A 16,925-nucleotide genomic window follows, 5' to 3' on the forward strand; every position below is an offset into this window, starting at 1 on the left:
CAATCTGGTTAATCTGTGCAGTTCTGAAAGGAGAGATAAAGAAAAGAGTATCCTGGAACCAGAAGATAATAAAGGCACTGACACGGGACAGAGATCCACATCCACATTTGTCATCTCCAAGTCCTCCAGAGTGTAACAACGCTTACGACAACTGTGGATTCGAAGATGAACATCAACTATAAACTCAGAAAAAGGACTGTATATAGTGAAAGCATTACACTTATTATAGTAAAGTGAAATATATTGAATGTGGGGAAATACGTTACTATGGGGATAAATGTTTCTGAAAATGTTTCTTAAAATCATGTAGAGGTAGGCCACAAGAATGCTTGGTATCAGGGATGGTCTAGCAAGCTGAAATGTTTACGGTAACGGGAACTGGTACTTGGGGTCTCCAAGATACCCACCCAGAGATAAGATTTGGACATGTTCATGCAAGGATGAGTTAAGTCCCATGAAGCAATATGGACAAAGTTAATGAAGCAATATTAATAAAGCAATATTGATAAGGTTGTTATAGTGATTACTGCTACAGCTGAAATTGCAGAAATATATGCACTTTGGACAAAGACAATGGAGCTAGATTTGGGTTGCTGATACCTCTAGTTCCCCCACGCTTCAATAAAGTACCTGCATATAATAAGTCTGTGATTATGTGTGTTCCTGAACCTTACCAAAGACAGACACCAAAACACCAGAAATCTGATATGCCCCCAAAATAGAAAGATTCTGACCCCACAAAAAACAAAACACCAACATTTAGCCCAATAAAGCTCAGAAACTCCAAGATTCAGCCCCGTGAAAATCGTGCATCTCCCTGCCCGGGCACTCACTGCATGGGGGGGGTGAGGGGGGCAATGAGGCCGGGCCGGAGCAGGGGGTGCCTGAGAGAGGCCCCGAGCCCGGGGGAAGCCCCTGCAGAGCCATGGAAGTGGCTCCTGGCCGGACTCGGGGATCCCCCTGGCGATCCCCGCTGGAGCAGCCTGGTCCTGAGGGACTCTGGCCCCTGCGAGGGACCCCAGGCTGCAGCAGGACAAGGATTCCTGTCCCTCAGGGGGAGGCACTGACATGACCTGACTGTGAGCCCCATCCCTGTGCCTCTGGGCGGGGAGGGGGACCGAGAGGGGCACAAAGTTAAGCCCGGGAAGGAGGGACAGCTGGGGGGAAGATGGATTTCCGGAGGACTTACTTTACTTCTCATTTTCTTCCTCTGACATGTTGGATATTAAATACAATTTACTTCCCCAAGTCAGGTGTGCAGTGCCCGTGACCAAGGACTGAACTGTCCCCCACCCTCATCCAGACCTCCGAGCCTTTCCTTGTGTGTTCTGCTCCCCGCCCGGGACAGGAAGGAGAGTCACAGAGTTTTGGCCTCGCTCCGGCATAGCCCTGCTCCATCCCGGACTCACCCCCAGCTCGCAGCGCCCTCAGCTCCCGGGCACCCCGAGCTCCCGGCGCTTCAGCGCAGCGGCGCTTCCTTGGCCTCCTGCCCGGGCCGGGCCCAGCGCCGGGGCCGCTCCTCAGCCCAGGCTAACGAGAAATGGCGGAGCTCAGCCCAAGGCAGGCGAGGCCGTGCCGTGTGCAGAGCCCGCCGCTGGCTGCGATTGGCTGCTTCTGCCGTCACTCGTGGCTCTGGCGCGCGCTGATTGGGCAGAGCGGGGACAAGCCCGGCCCCGCTGGCGCCCCCAGGGCGGCCGTGGGGCAGGAGAGCCGCCATTGCCGGAGCGTCTGTGCGGGCCCGGCAGCGGCGGCAGCAGCGGCCGGAGCCCGGTGAGGCGGCGGCGGAGCTCGGAGGCGGCCCCAGCGCAGCGTCCCGGGCACAGCGCAGCCACCTCCGGCCTCCCGACACGAAGCGGGACGAGCCAGCGCTGCTCCGCCACCGCCTCCTGCCGAGGCCCCAGCGGCAAGGAGACCGCGGGCAGCCGCTCCCGCAGCGCCCTCAGCCCAGGGCCAACACGGGCCGGCCACGGCACAAGCCACCCGCCACAGCCCCCTGCCGCCCCCTCCCGGGCCCGCAGCGAGCCCCGAGCCCCCGCAGAACCGAGCGCGGCTCCCACCTGCGATGGCTGGGGCCGCCTCCGAGCTCCGCCGCCGCCTCACCGGGCTCCGGCCGCTGCTGCCGCCGCTGCCGGGCCCGCACAGACGCTCCGGCAATGGCGGCTCTCCTGCCCCACGGCCGCCCTGGGGGCGCCAGCGGGGCCGGGCTTGTCCCCGCTCTGCCCAATCAGCGCGCGCCAGAGCCACGAGTGACGGCAGAAGCAGCCAATCGCAGCCAGCGGCGGGCTCTGCACACGGCACGGCCTCGCCTGCCTTGGGCTGAGCTCCGCCATTTCTCGTTAGCCTGGGCTGAGGAGCGGCCCCGGCGCTGGGCCCGGCCCGGGCAGGAGGCCAAGGAAGCGCCGCTGCGCTGAAGCGCCGGGAGCTCGGGGTGCCCGGGAGCTGAGGGCGCTGCGAGCTGGGGGTGAGTCCGGGATGGAGCAGGGCTATGCCGGAGCGAGGCCAAAACTCTGTGACTCTCCTTCCTGTCCCGGGCGGGGAGCAGAACACACAAGGAAAGGCTCGGGGGTCTGGATGAGGGTGGGGGACAGTTCAGTCCTTGGTCACGGGCACTGCACACCTGATTTGGGGAAGTAAATTGTATTTAATATCCAACATGTCAGAGGAAGAAAATGAGAAGTAAAGTAATTCCTCCGGAAATCCATCTTCCCCCCAGCTCTCCCTCCTTCCCGGGCTTAACTTTGTGCCCCTCTCCGTCCCCCTCCCCGCCCAGAGGCACAGGGATGGGGCTCACAGTCAGGTCATGTCAGTGCCTCCCCCTGAGGGACAGGAATCCTTGTCCTGCTGCAGCCTGGGGTCCCTGCCAGGGGCCAGAGTCGCTCAGGACCAGGCTGCTCCAGCGGGGATCGCCAGGGGGATCCCCGAGTCCGGCCAGGAGCCACTTCCATGGCTCTGCAGGGGCTTTCCCCGGGCTCGGGGCCTCTCTCAGGCACCCCCTGCTCCGGCCCGGCCTCATTGCCCCCCTCACCCCCCCCATGCAGCGAGTGCCCGGGCAGGGAGATGCACGATTTTCACGGGGCTGAATCTTGGAGTTTCTGACCTTTATTGGGCTGAATGTTGGTGTTTTGTTTTTTTTTGGGGGCTGAATCTTTGTATTTTGAGGGTATATCAGATTTTTGGTGTTTTGGAAGTTTTTGATCTGTCTTTGTTAGCATTCAGGAACACACATAATTGTATATTGACTGTATGCAGGTGTTTTATTGAAGCGTGGGTGAACTAGAGGTATCAGCAACCCAAATCTAGTTCCGTTGTCTTTGTCCAAAGTGCACATATTTCTACAATTTCAGCTGAAGCAGTAATCACTGTAACAACCTTATCAATATTGCTTCATTAATATTGCTCCATTAACTTTGTCCATATTGCTTCATGAGACTTAACTCATCCTTGTATGAACATGTCTGAATCTTATCTCTGGGTGGGTATCTTGGAGACCCCAAGTACCAGTTCCCGTTACCATAAACATTTCAGCTTGCTAGACCATCCCTAATACCAAACATTCTTGTGGCCTACCTCTACATGATTTTAAGAAACATTTTCAGAAACATTTAACCCCATAGTAACATATTTCATCTCTTTGAAAGTATTTCACTTTACTATAATAAGTGTAATGCTTTCACTATATACAGTCCTTTTTCTGAGTTTATACTTGATGTTCATCTTCGAATCCACAGTTGTCGTAAGCGTTGTTACACTCTGGAGGACTTGGTGATGACAAATGCGGATGTGGATCTCTGTCCCGTGTCAGTGCCTTTATTATCTTCTGGTTCCAGGATACTCTTTTCTTTATCTCTCCTTTCAGAACTGCACAGATTAACCAGATTGCTAAGAACACAATTAGTAGGATTATCAGACTCTCAAGAATAGATTTGATCCAGGAGCTCACATTCCATCCTAACCCATCAAAAATTTTATCTAATCAACTTGTGGTCAGATCTTCCCTCTCTTTCTGTGCTTCATGTTCTGTTTGTTTTAATGGATTAATGTTGTGTTCTACATCTGCAGTTCCATTTGGGATGTGGATGCAGCAGTGATCAATTTGTCCTTTTAGGTACCCGCATCCTCCGTGTTCTTTCAACAATAACATATCTAAAGCCAATCTGTTTTGCAGGGTCATTTTAGTTGTGGCTTGTAATTGTACATTTAGCTCTCTAAATCTCTCTTTGGTAACTCTTGCCAATCTTTCTACCTGGCCTGTAAGTTTGTACAACATCTTTCTATTGTTATAATTTGCTATTGGACCAAACAAGGATTCCAGAGCCCACTCAAATTTTACACTACTGGAGGGTTCCTGCCATCTTTCTTCATCTTCAAATTTGTTTTCCTGAACTTCTCATCTTGTCCTTATTTGCAGAAGTTCATGTTCTCCCTTGAATGGGGACCTTTTCCAAATTGGGCATAAGGTGGGGAGGCCTAAAGTAATCTCTTTTACTTTTTCACCTCCAGACAAATGTGTTGTCCAGCTGCCATCGCTTGCTGCCCATCCAAATTGGCCTGGACTCTGAATTGTACTTGTGCTCCATATTACCTTTTGGATCACTTGTCCTGTCTTGTCATTTATTTCCCCTTGTTTATGTTTGATTCCTCTGCAGGCATATCCAATTTGCAGAGCTACCACAAGTGGTGGCATTTGTTTTATTTCTTCATCATCAGAAGTCCAGTCCTAAGTTTTGTTCCATACCCACCAATTCACTTTGTCTGCCTCCATTCTACTACTGGTTGCAGTGTTCCATACCCCTGGATCTGTTTCATTTTCAGAGCCTTCCCACTTAATGCACCAAGGGGTATCTGCCATAGATTGGAATTTCTGAAGCACACTCATTGACCATGCACTGTCCCAAGCTTCAGCCCGATCTTTTCCTTCCTGTCCTTCACACTTCCACTTTGATAATGGAATCTTTTCTTTAATAAACTTTGCTATCTTTTTATAACACCATCCATAATTCCCTAATCCCCCATCCCAGCCTAGTTTTGGTTCATACTTTCCTCCATTTTCATGACAATCCCATCTAGATGAATACTTTGGCTTCACAGCATTTTCAAACACTGTCTTATTTGGGTACTCGTAATCTATTTGCAATACACAGCTCACATTTTCATTTTTATTCTTTTGCATTTCAGGGAATTTTGATGTTGTAATTCCCCAATTTATTTGGTCTCCTGCTGCCTTTGGTATTGGCAGACAGGCAGTTATTTTGCTGCTGTTTTGCACGTTGGCAAAATCTTTAATCAATCCAATCATCCCATTTTCTGCCTGAATAGTATTAGAGACTTTTATCACTTGTGTTTCTGGCTGCACCCCCACATCCCTCTTCATTCTCAAATGAAGAGTTGTCAGCTGATCCTTTTGCATTTCACATCCCAAGGTAACATTGATTCCAGCTGATGGCACTAAAGGCCATAAAATAATCACCATTGCAGTCACCAGCAACGTAGACATTTGAAACAATCAAACCCGCTTTATCTGCAGCTTTGTTGGCCCTACAGTTTGTGCAGTCCACAGTGCAGGGGAAACCTTCTTCACTCTGGTGTAATGTATGCAGGGATCCAGTCCAGCTCCTTTGACTGCTGTCAAGGTAGTTAACAGTACCTGATAGGGTCCATTCCACCTTTCTTTTAATGGTTCTTCGTTCCAGCTTTTAACGTACACTTCATCTCCCGGGGGGATGTCATGAACTGGATTCTCAAGAGTCAGCGGCCTATTCCACACAAGGGTGCTCCGGAGTTGAGCTTGAGCTTTTCCAAGAGACAGAACATAATTCTACACCTCTTGCTTCCCTGTAACATGTACATTTGGATTAGGTTCAGGGGATTCATATGGTTTCCCATCCAATATCTCATAAGGACTGACTGACATCCCGCTTCTAGGCTTTATCCAAATCCTCAGCAGTGCTATTGGTAAAGCTTGTGGCTGCTGCAATTTAGCCTCTTGGCATATTTTGCTGATCTGCCTCTTCAGTGTCTGATTCATCCTCTCTACCTGTCCACTGGCTTGGGGTCTCCATGGTGTATGGAGATCCCAAGCTATTCCCAGTAACCTACTCACCTCCCTCACTACTGTGGCTGTGAAATGTGGGTCCCTATCTGATGATATTCCTAGAGGCACCCCAAATCTTGGAATGATTTCTTGCAGTAACCACTTGACTGTCTCCTTTGCTTGATTTGTGCGACAGGGAAGAGCTTCTGGCCATCCTGAAAATGTGTCAACCCCTACCAATAGATATTTGAATCCTCGTGTTCTTGGTAATTCTAGAAAATCTACTTGCCAATAATCTCCTGGTTTTCCCTAATTGTGCCTGTCATCTAGCCACTGGATTGTTCTTTAAGCAAATTTCACATTTTGACATTAATGATTTTGGATTTTTAACATCCATACTGAAATTAAATTTTGTTTTATCAATTTCATCAGTGCCTCTGCACTCCAATGACATTCATTATGTTTAATTTGTAGAATTTCCCTCATTGTCAAGGAGGGTACCACTGCTTGTCCCTGTGTAGTCACATACCACCCTTCTGAATTCTTCTGTGCATTCAGTGAGCGTCCCAATTTCTCATCCTCTATTGAACATTTTGGTTCTGGAGGTAAATTGAATTGAGATACATTAGTTTTTAAAGGTATCAATGCCATTGCAGTTTGCACTTCTCGAGCAGCTTGTCGGGCTGTCCAGTCTGCTTTCCCATTTCCCTCATGAATTTTGGAGCTTCCTGATTGGTGAGCTTTACAGTGCATGATTGCTACTTGCTCAGGCTTTTGTACTGCTTTTATTAATTGCAGGACTGCATCTTGATGTTTAATGTGTGTGCCTTGAGGAGACAGCAGTCCTCTTTCTTTCCACAGTGCTCTGTGTACATGCACCACTCCAAAAGCATACTTTGAGCCAGTCCATATGTTTACCCTTTTCCCTTCACTTAATTCTAGTGTTCTGGTTAAAGACAACCAGTTCTGCCCTCTGGGCAGATGTATTTGGTGATAATGCTTTTGCCTCCACTATTGTACTGACTGTTGTTGCCTGGGGGTCCCAGAGCATCTTCCTCTCTGCCTCCTTCTCCTCCATTCGTCTAATGCTTGGGCATGAGAAGTCTGGTTTGGGGGAAAAAAACAAGGGGTGACCACCTAGGATTCAGGGTTCCTCCTGCCCAAGTCCATCTCTAGAAGTCATCAGGTGTCTTGTGTCCATGAAAATCTCCAAAGCATCAGGACTGAGAGGAAAAAATCCCTCCCTGAGGTTCCCCTTCTGTGAGGTCCCCACTTTGGTGTCCCAGGGCTTCCCCCTGTGCAGGCTCATCCCTTCTCCGGGCTGCCCCTTCTCCAGGCTCCCCTCACTCCCGGCTCTCGGGGTCCCCCCTCTCCAGGCCCCCATTTCAGGCTCCAGGACTCCCGGGGCTCCCCCCTTTTCGCTGCTCCCCTCCCCCTGCCGGTACCGGGCATCTCAGGTCAGCTTTGGAGTCCTGCAAGATCCAAACATCGCTCTGCCCGGCCCGGCCCCAGAAAAAGGAACAGGGGTCCCCAAGGATACTTCGAGTGAGCTCCAAATATCCCTTCCCCTTCAAACAAATCCTGCCAGGACGGCCCAAGACCTTCGGGACGAGGTTCCCGTCCCCGGTGAGCTGCGGGATGCGGGGCCCGATGCTCCCGGCGCGAAGGGGCTGCAGATCCAGAGAGCGATGGACGCACGTGGGGCCTCCTCTGCTGCTCCTCTTGCAGTTCCTGCTCCTCCTCTACCCCTCCTCTTCCTCCCGCTCCTCCTCCTCCTCCTCCCCCTCCTGCTCCATCTCTCGGTTGCTGGCGAGGAGCTCTGGGGTGAGCGGAGCGGGGCCGGGAGGCGGTGGGAAAGGGCTGGGAGAGGGGGATGAGGGGAGCTGGGACAGGGGGAGAGGGGTTCTCAAGGAGGGGCTGCCAGTTAAGCCCAGGAGCCCCAAATGCCCTCCGTGTCCTGGCAGCCCCTGGCGGCGCTGTGGGGGCCGGGCCGTGCCCCAGTGCCGGCTCAGGGGGTGCTCCAGGCTGACGTGCTCCACCTGGCAGCTGGAGCTGAGCCCGCATTGCCGGGGGCGGTTTCCAGCAGCACCAGGAGCTGCTGGCTCCAGTCCCCGCTGGGGAGCACGGCAGTGGCCAGCACGTGGCCCGAGAGCTGCTGCTGGCCCTGGGAGCAGCTCAGCTGGATGTGGGCAGGGGAGAAATCCATCAGGGAGCAGAGCAGGCGGCCGGGGCCGGGCTGGGAGCTCGAGGGCACCAGCGAGATGGACACGATGGGATGGGCAGGGGGCTTGGGGACCCCCCACTGCGGATCTTCCTCCCCACAAGCCGCAGGGAATCGCTCCAGGGATCGAGTGCTGCGGGACAGGGAACCACATTTCTTTCATCCCAAGCCCACCTTTCCCTCTCCTCTCTCCCCCTTTCTCATCCTTCCCCCAGTCCATTGACCCCTCTCAATGCAATTTGGGTTTCCCAGCACCTTCCCCCACGCTTTGGGGGTTTCAGCCCTCTCTTTTTCCTACTCTTCTTCCACATCCCTTCCCAATCGTCCCTCCAATCTCTAACCCCCTCCCCCGTGCTTGGATTTGGGGGTTCCAAGACCCCCTGCTCAGTCTGTGGGTCCCATCCCCCCTTTCACTCAATTTGGGGAGATCCTAGCAGATTTTTTTCTGGGAGGAATCCCTGAGTTACAGGATTTTTGGGGTGTAGGTTTGAAGGGGGACAGCTCTGTCTGGCATTTCTTTAACCCATGGTCTGCTGGGGAAGCACAAAAACGTTTCCCATTTCCATCCTTTCCTCATTTGGACTGGTTCATGAGCTGCTTTCTTGTTTCCTCTGGTATCTGTTCTCATCTATTTGTCAACAGCAGTTTGAATCATTTACTTTTCCACAAATTCTGCCTCCTTCTGCTAATAGATAATGTGATCCCATCCCATGGTGAAATGTTGTGTTCCTCATCTGAGTGGATTGGCTGGGAGGAAGGTCAGGAGCTGGAGCTGTGTGGTTGGTTATTATTTCAATGGCATCCTGTAATCTGATTATCCCATTGAAATGATAAATGGTTTCTCTGGTATCTGATATCAATTTGTTTGGGTTCCAGGATATGGTCCATGGTGTTGCAGGATTTGTTCTGGTGGCTGTTCATCTTTTCCCCATTTTTGGGTGCTCCCTCCAGCCAGGGCTGCATCAATTGTCAGCTTTTCTCTCATTAAATCATCACATACTTGGATTCCCAACTGATTTCCCTGAACTTGTGGTAGCAAATAAACCCCAGTGGTCTGATACACCCTATATAACATAGACAGTGACAGCACATGTTGGAGTGGGGACAAGGATGATTCTCTCCCACTTGTTTTAGTGTAGTTTTCACAACATTCCCTATTTTCTGTTTTCCTTTGCATCTTAACCAATTCCTCTAGCAGAGTCAGATATCCTCACAATGGGCTGTGCCTTTAGCTGTGCAAATTCCATCTGTGCAAGCAGGCAGAGCTTGGGCTGTGGGGCAGAGGGAATCAGGTCAATTCCGCCTGCAGGCAGGAAGCCCCTGGGCCATTGTGCAGGCTTTGTCTCATCAGTGTTAATTTGCATTTCTAAAGCTCCTCTCCTGGCTGCCTGGAACAAAGCTTCTCTTCCCAGGAGGCCATGGGATGACTCACATTTGGCCACTCCAAAAGTGACATTTTTGAAGAAAAAAATACTATACTATCTCTTTACAAGTTAAGGGGATCACCTTTAAAGCTCTTAGTTTTTAAAACTGAGGCATAAAGGTGAATATTCAAAAATGCATACCAAAATTTTGCCATCGTAACAGCCAAAAAAACATAACATTCCCAAAATGTTACATAACGTAACATTCCCAAAAAAATCCAAAGCAACCAAGATTTTTTCTGCTTCTTGCTCTAAGTCTAAAAACTGTTTCTCCCAACCCTGGCCCAGCACTACCAGTCTGAGTAACAATATAGAAGTAGGATTATTAAAGAAAAGCATAATAATGGTGTAGTCTTGTCACCAAAACTGCGAGATGAATAAAAACTCTCCAACAGTATAAAATCAAGGCATGACTTGAGTCTGGCCAGAATGTGCAACAGAAATCATTAATTCCTCACTTTGGCTGGGTGTGCAGAGAAAATCATTCCAAGACATGTGAATTTAATAGATGTTTCCTAAACTATATACAGTCTGAACCCATAGAAATCCCTTGGTTTAATGTTCATTGGTTTGAAGGTGTGGAGTTGTTAGGATTTGGTTTCCTGTTACACCCGGATTTCTGTGCCTGTGATGTGAATTAGGTGGGCACTCCTGGATTTCCTGCTCAGCCTTTTCCAGACCAGGTGTCTCCAGCTGTGCCTGGGGCAGTGTCTGGGGTGGATGTTGGTTGATGTTTGCTGCTGGGTGTTGATGTTTTGTTGATGGTCGTTATCTTGGGGAGAATCTTTTGGGCTATTCCCAATCTGTTGAGGTGTTAATTTCATCTCTGCTGAGTGGTGGAAAAGAAACATTAAAATTCCTTTAAAAGAATTATTAAAATTCCTTTCCCCAAGGCAAAGGCAAACCTGGTGTGACCAGAGAAATAAGATTTGAAGCCATTTTCAAGTTGGTCTATTTTGGCAGCAGCTAATCCCAGGCAGGGCAGAGTGTGAGTGTAATTGAGAGGCAGAGTGGAATTGTCCCAGTGCCTTCCCCAGCAGCTGTGGCGAGGGCAGGCACAGAAAGGGCTGAAGCTGCAAGAGTGAGAGCAAGGATTGTCCCGCAGTGGCTGGAGATGGCAAAGGAGGGTGGCCAGGCCGAGGATTTGAGCAGAGGATCTGTGGGCAGGCCCAGGGGCTTCCCCCGCTGGGGAGCCCTGGCTGCTGCTGCGTTGCCTTCAGTGCAGGCTCAGGGGTGGCCTGTTCAATATTCCCTTGCAATTCAGATTTCTGAGTCTGGAAGAGTCATGGCTGGGGCATCAATCATTTTATTTTTTCATTTTGTTAAGTTTTGTTTTCTTTCTTATGTGCACTCCATAACATTGAGGCTATCTGGGGCTAAAAAACTCATACAATGCTCAGGCTAGAGCAAAGTATCCTCAGTCCAGCTTCAGCAATTCCCTGTTAATTGTAAGAATTGTTCCAGCACCTTTTTAGTCCTAGGAAACATTATTTCTGGTATTCCCTGGACCCTCTCTGAGTCAATTCCCCACAAGCCTTCAGTCAAAATAGGTCCCAAATATTTAAACATTTTCTCCACCATTTGCCCTTTCTTTATTTTCAGATACTCAAAGCTGTTTTTTAGCCTGAAAATGAAGCCATTTCACAGAGGTTTCCTCTACCTCTTCTCCTTGTCCTCCTGACTGGATCAAGTCATCCACATCCTGCATTAAGCCAGTCCCTGGGGGTGAGGTCAATTCCTTTGATATTTCCTGCAAGGCTTGCCCCAATCAGGCCGGTGCTTCCGTGCATCCCTGCAGAAGGACCGTCCATGTCTTGAGCATTTTCCCTTCTACCTCTTGTTGCCAGCCCAAGGCAGAATTGTGTTTGCATCCTCTGGGAGTGGGCAGATCCCCAGAAAGCATCTTTTGCATCAAGTTCTGAATGGCAGCAGTGTGAGGAGGGCACCTGGTTGAGGATGGTGTAAGGATCTGAGAGTGTGGGGTGCCTCGGTTTCATCATCTCATTTCTTCTTCTTGGGTCCTGCAGCATTCTGTGGATTCCATTGGATTTCTTGTTTGGCAGGATAGGAGCATTCTAGGGAGCCATCCCTGGCTCCCCAAGCCGTGCCTTGAGCAGGACTCCCAGACAGGCTGTGAGCCCTTCCTTCCCTCCCTTGGAACAGGGGATTGCTTTTCAACACCTCTTGTCCTGGTTGCTTGAGGGAAATTTGGAGAGGCTCCATATCTAATTTTGCCAATTTCCCTGGGGCTGCCCACACTTGTGGGTTCACTTCAGCCTAGGCTCTGCCAGACATTTGACACAGAGGTACAACAGAACCAGCCTCTGTATCACCTTTTGCAACATTAATTTGCATTTCCCATTTAGCCATCAAATCCCTTCCCAGTAAACTGCAGTCACAATTGTGAGCGAATAAAACTTCCTGCATTTTAAACCCATCCCCCACATCTGCTAATAGTGGCTGAATAAAACACACCCACTCATATTTCCCACTTAGTGCTTTAATTATTAAAATATTCCCAGCAATTTACCCCCCTTAAGTGTAAGATTCCGAGTGGATGGAGAGGCCCCTGTGTCCATCAGGAAAGGTCTCCTCTGGATCCAGAGCCACCCTGGATGTTCCCAAGGGCTGCAGTGTGGTGGGTCCCTGGTGGAATGGGAGCTGTGAGAGCGCTAAGAATCCGTGTCCATCAAGGGCTGGACTTGCTGGTGCTGAGGGTGCTCCTGTCTGTGCTTGCAGTGTCCTTGTGCCCTGCAGCTGGAAGGCTGATTCCTTGCCAGGGGCTGTTTGGGTGGGCTGTCCCCTGGCCAGGAGGGCAATGCCTGTGCCAGGTGCTTGTGGCTGAGGGTGTCCCCTGGGTGCTGGGGCCCCCTTGGGCCCTGGGCTTGATCCCTCAGGGGCTGTAGGAACTGTGCCATGGCCTTTGCCTTCAGCTTAGCCTTTTGCTCATCCCTTGCTGCATTCAGCTGCTGAGCCTTTGTGAGCAAGTGCTGCAGGGGCTTCTTGTGGCCCTGCTGCAGCCCCCCTCAGTGCCTGTGGGTGCTCATCGTGTGGCAGCTGCTGAGCTTTCTGCAAAATCCTTCCTTTCTGCAGGGACCCAACACAAAATGCTTAAAAGTTCATCTGGATCCTGTCAGATCTAATCCCCATTTCTGAGCTGTTCCTTCCTGGTGCTGGCTGTGCTGAGGCTCCCCTCCCCAGCCCGTATCCCAGAGCCGGTGCCTGTCCTGCCGCAGTGTCCAAAGGCGGCCCCCCCGGCGGGCAGGGCCGGCAGCTCCACGGGGCCGGGCAGCGGCCGGGGCGTCCCGCAGCCTCCTGGGGGCCGGGGGCCACTGCCGGCCCTGCCCGGGGGGTGCTGGGGTCAGGCAGCGCCCGGCGCTGAGCCCCGGCTGCCCCACAGCCCCGGCCCGGCCCCACAGCTCCCCACAGGCCCCCAGCCCGTGCTCCCGGTGCCGCAGCTCTGCGCCCGCTCCTGCCGCTCCCAGCTCAGAGAAACCTCCTGAAATCCTCACCTCCTTCTTTTCCTGTCCTGGAAAACTGGGATACAAAGCATCTGAGTCAGGTGGGAAATTCTGAGGATAAGACCCTTCTGAAAAACATCCCAATCCTCAGTATTTTTTTCTCTTCCTCCTCTTTTCCATCATCCTTTTTCTTACCCCATAGAATCCTCCTGCTGCTTCTTGCCTTAAGCACATTCCTGCACACTCCCCTTCAGCCAATCCCTTCCCAGCACACCAACACCATCCATCCCCTGTTGTCTAAATCCCTTCTGGCCTTCCCTTTTTGCCCCCCTGGGTGTCCATGTCCTTAATTCCCTCTGGGAGAATGTGCAAACGACCTCCACATGCTCCCAAGAGACCCTTGAGAGATATTTTGGGATCCTCATCTCTTTTGCTGGGACCCCATTGTGGCTTTCCCTTTTGTCCCCTCCCTGGGTGCCCTGCCATGTTTACTCCCCGAAGATGCCACTGTAGTCACTGCTGAGATTTTCAGTGCTCTCTCCCTGCCGACTCTTGAGAGCCCCCCTGATCCGTCCCTCGTCTGTCTCCTGCTCACTCTCGGGTACCCAATCAATCCCCGGTGCCGCCGCCAGCCGAGGGAGCCGATCCCCCAAACTGGGTGAGGCACCTTCAGCTGCACTCAGTGCCCGCCGGCCCGGACGGTGGAAGGAATTGCGGAGGAGCCCCAAGGTGTGTGGAAAAATTGACATCCCCAGAGGTTTCTGTCCACAAGGAAGACAGAGGAGTCCTGTAACAGTAATTTCATTCATACAAAAGGGTTGAGACTATGGGACATTTCCCATGGTGTGTCTCCAATTGTTGGCAGACACAGCCTCCTTTTCATCCTAATTTTCTTGGCCACATCTCCCTCTCCCTTTCCCCATTGGCTGAAGTCCTGGAGACTTCCCAATGCACCTACTACGTACCCCCTTAATATGCACCCTTTTAGCTGTAATTTTGTATATCTGTCGATATTGATGGCTGTGTTAAGTCTTTGTTGTTCTTCTGGAAGTTCATGAATTTAGCAGGACCTTGGCTGAGCAGCAGTCTGTGTCATCAATTCATAAGATTTTGTGCAGCTGATGGCTCCTCCTGTCACTTCCTTATGTCCATGTCCCTGGCCCTATGTGCAATGAGGTTGACGGGATCAGTTTGTAAAGAGCCTTTGTTGTTGTTCCTTTGCTGGGGTTCCCCCGTTTTGGGGCCATCCCCCCTGGAGCAGGGTGTCCCCCCTTGGTGCAGGCGCAGGGCTCAGTCAGGGCTGAGCCAATCAGAGCGCGCGGCGCTGATGACTCATCAGTGTCCAGGCAGAGCCGCAGCTGCCAGCGTTCCCCAGCTGGAGCCCAGCTGCGCCCCTCCCCCCCGGGCCTTGGCGCCCCCCTTGAGGGGAATTTGGGGAGGTGGGAGGGGGGAGCGCCAAGGCCGGGCCCCCCCGCGCTGTGGTGGCGGGAGCGGCTGCAGTGGGGAGCGAGTGCGGGCGGAAGCGGCCGAGAGCCCAGCGCTGCCCCAGGCCGAGCTGGCCCAGCTCCATCCGTGCCCCTGCGGTGGGATGCTGTGGGACTGGGGGGGAAGAGGGAGGCGGCAGTGGGTGCTGGGCCTGGGGGCAGGAGGGGAGGGGAAGGAGAAGAAGGGCTGAAGACCAAAATTGTCAAAGGATGCACATGGGAGGACAAGGTGGGACTGTGCAGGAGAAGGAGAAATAGTAGGAGGAAGAGGAGTGTGAGGAAGAATAGGGCTACAGGAGGAGGAGGAGGAGCAGGAAGAGGAAGCAGGACAAGGTTCCACTCTCCCTGTATGTGCAGTCCCAGGAGTGTTGCCCTGGAGGTGACTGGGGAGGAGATCCACGATTTTGATGGGGCTGAATCTTGGTGTTTCTGAACTTCATTGAGCTAAATATTGGTGCTTTATTTTTTTGCAGGGGCTGAATCTTTCTATTCTGGAGGGGGTTTTGCCTGAATTTGGTGCTTGGGTAGTTTTTCATCATTGTTTTGATGTCTGGGCTGAATCTTGGTCCTTTGCTTTGTTACAGACACAAGATGCCCAATGAATTTCTGAGATGAACGTGGGCAAGGAGGAACCCCCAGTCTAAGGCTCTCTCCTCTCCTTTTCCACCTAACCAGGAATTTTCATTCCCAAACTGTGTCCAGATGGAAGACGAAGAGGAAAAGCCCCAGAGATCCCGCACGAGGAGGGGCTGCAAACCCAGCCCAGGGAGCTGCGAGGAGGAAAGATCCCCCCAGCACCAGGAACACGGCCAGAGATCCAACCGGAGCTCAGAGCTGGGGAAGAAGCCCCACAAGTGCTTGGAATGTGGGAAGGGCTTCAGAAAGAGCTCCCACCTGATTGAGCACCAGAGGATCCACACTGGGGAAAAGCCCTACGAGTGTGGGGAATGTGGGAAGAGCTTCAGCCACAGCTCCAGCCTGTGCAAACACCAGATGATCCACACTGGGGTAAAGCCCAATGAGTGTGGGAAATGTGGGAAGAGCTTCAGAGATATCTCTGACCTGATGAGACACCAGGTGATCCACACGGGGGAACGGCCCTACACCTGCTTGGAATGTGGGAAGAGCTTTGGGCGGAGCTCCACCCTGAGAAAACACCAGCGCATCCACACTGGGGAGAGGCCCTACGAGTGTCCCGAGTGTGGGAAGAGGTTTCAGACCAGCTCCAATGTCCTCCTACATGAGCGGATTCACACAGAGGAGAGGCCCTTCCGCTGCCCCGACTGCGGGAAGGGCTTCAAGCACAACTCCACCCTCACCGTCCACCGGCGCATCCACAGTGGGGAGAGGCCCTACGAGTGTCCCCAGTGTGGGAAGAGCTTCTCACAGAGCTCTAACTTAACCCAACACCAACGGAGGCACCACTAAGAGAAGCCCTGCGAGTGCCCCGAGTGCGGGAAGAGCTTCGTGCGCTGCTCCAGCTCCATCCCCCATGGGAGGATCGGCGTTGGATGATCCCCAGTGACCCCCGTTGGGCAGAGCCCTGGTGATCCGTGGTCCTGGTGATCCGTGTTGGGAAGACACCTGGCTGGGAGGCTCCACATCTTCCTGGCTCCCTGTGGGCACCTGGATGAAAGCAGGGGAAAGAAAATCCAACAGGATACAGACCGACAGTGGGAATTGTTGACTTTCAGTCCTTGAGAACCTTTTGCCTCAGGAGCTCTGTGGGCAGAGAAAAGGGGGTGACACCGGACTTGGGGGGCCAAGGGGAGCACACACCCTCTATGGGGGGGGAGGACACCACCCCCGGGACCCCCCCTCACCTTCCTGCACAGGCAGAAGCCGAGCCCCAGTGCCAGGAAGATGAAGCCCAATACGGAAACTCCAATCCCCCTCGGCATCTTGCTGTGGGCAGTGTTTGATGGCATCCCTGGGGGGTCTACAGAGGTCAGGACCCCCAAAACTTCTCACAGACACCCCAAGCACCCTCCCAGTCCCTCCCAGCCTATCCAGGACCCTCTGAAACCTCCTTTGGAGTCACCAATTTTAAAAAATCAGGTATTTTAGAAAAATTGGAGATCTTAGCTAGAGATAGGCCTTGCTGGAACTAGTCGGAGTTAATGATTGAGTGAGAAGCAGGATTTGAGATAATGAATCTCGGACTGAGGTAAAAAATTCCTTTTCATTGTATGTTTGTTCAGCTGTGCTTATAATGAGAAAAGAGAAACTGATCAACGGGTTCAGGAAGATCACAGACCTTACATCTGGAAACCCATTTCAAAGTCACAAGGGAGGAAACTGGAG

At 52.1% G+C, this 16,925-nt stretch overlaps 1 protein-coding gene and 1 pseudogene across 1 annotated transcript; one reads left to right on the top strand and one right to left on the bottom strand.

Annotated features, from left to right (window-relative positions):
- The window catches only part of LOC131588525 (zinc finger protein 883-like), a 125,294-nt pseudogene that overhangs the window by 15,152 nt on the left and 93,217 nt on the right, over nucleotides 1-16,925 (bottom strand).
- LOC131588608 (zinc finger protein 239-like) lies at nucleotides 2,187-16,461 on the top strand. The gene is made up of 3 exons (XM_058857558.1): nucleotides 2,187-2,461; nucleotides 11,279-11,401; nucleotides 15,297-16,461. Exon 3 carries the CDS (start codon nucleotides 15,324-15,326, stop codon nucleotides 16,047-16,049), a length of 726 nt encoding a protein of 241 aa, XP_058713541.1. The 5' UTR covers nucleotides 2,187-2,461; nucleotides 11,279-11,401; nucleotides 15,297-15,323; the 3' UTR covers nucleotides 16,050-16,461.

Source organism: Poecile atricapillus, chromosome 26, assembly GCF_030490865.1.
Source record: "Poecile atricapillus isolate bPoeAtr1 chromosome 26, bPoeAtr1.hap1, whole genome shotgun sequence".
NCBI classification, from domain to species: Eukaryota; Metazoa; Chordata; class Aves; order Passeriformes; family Paridae; genus Poecile; species Poecile atricapillus.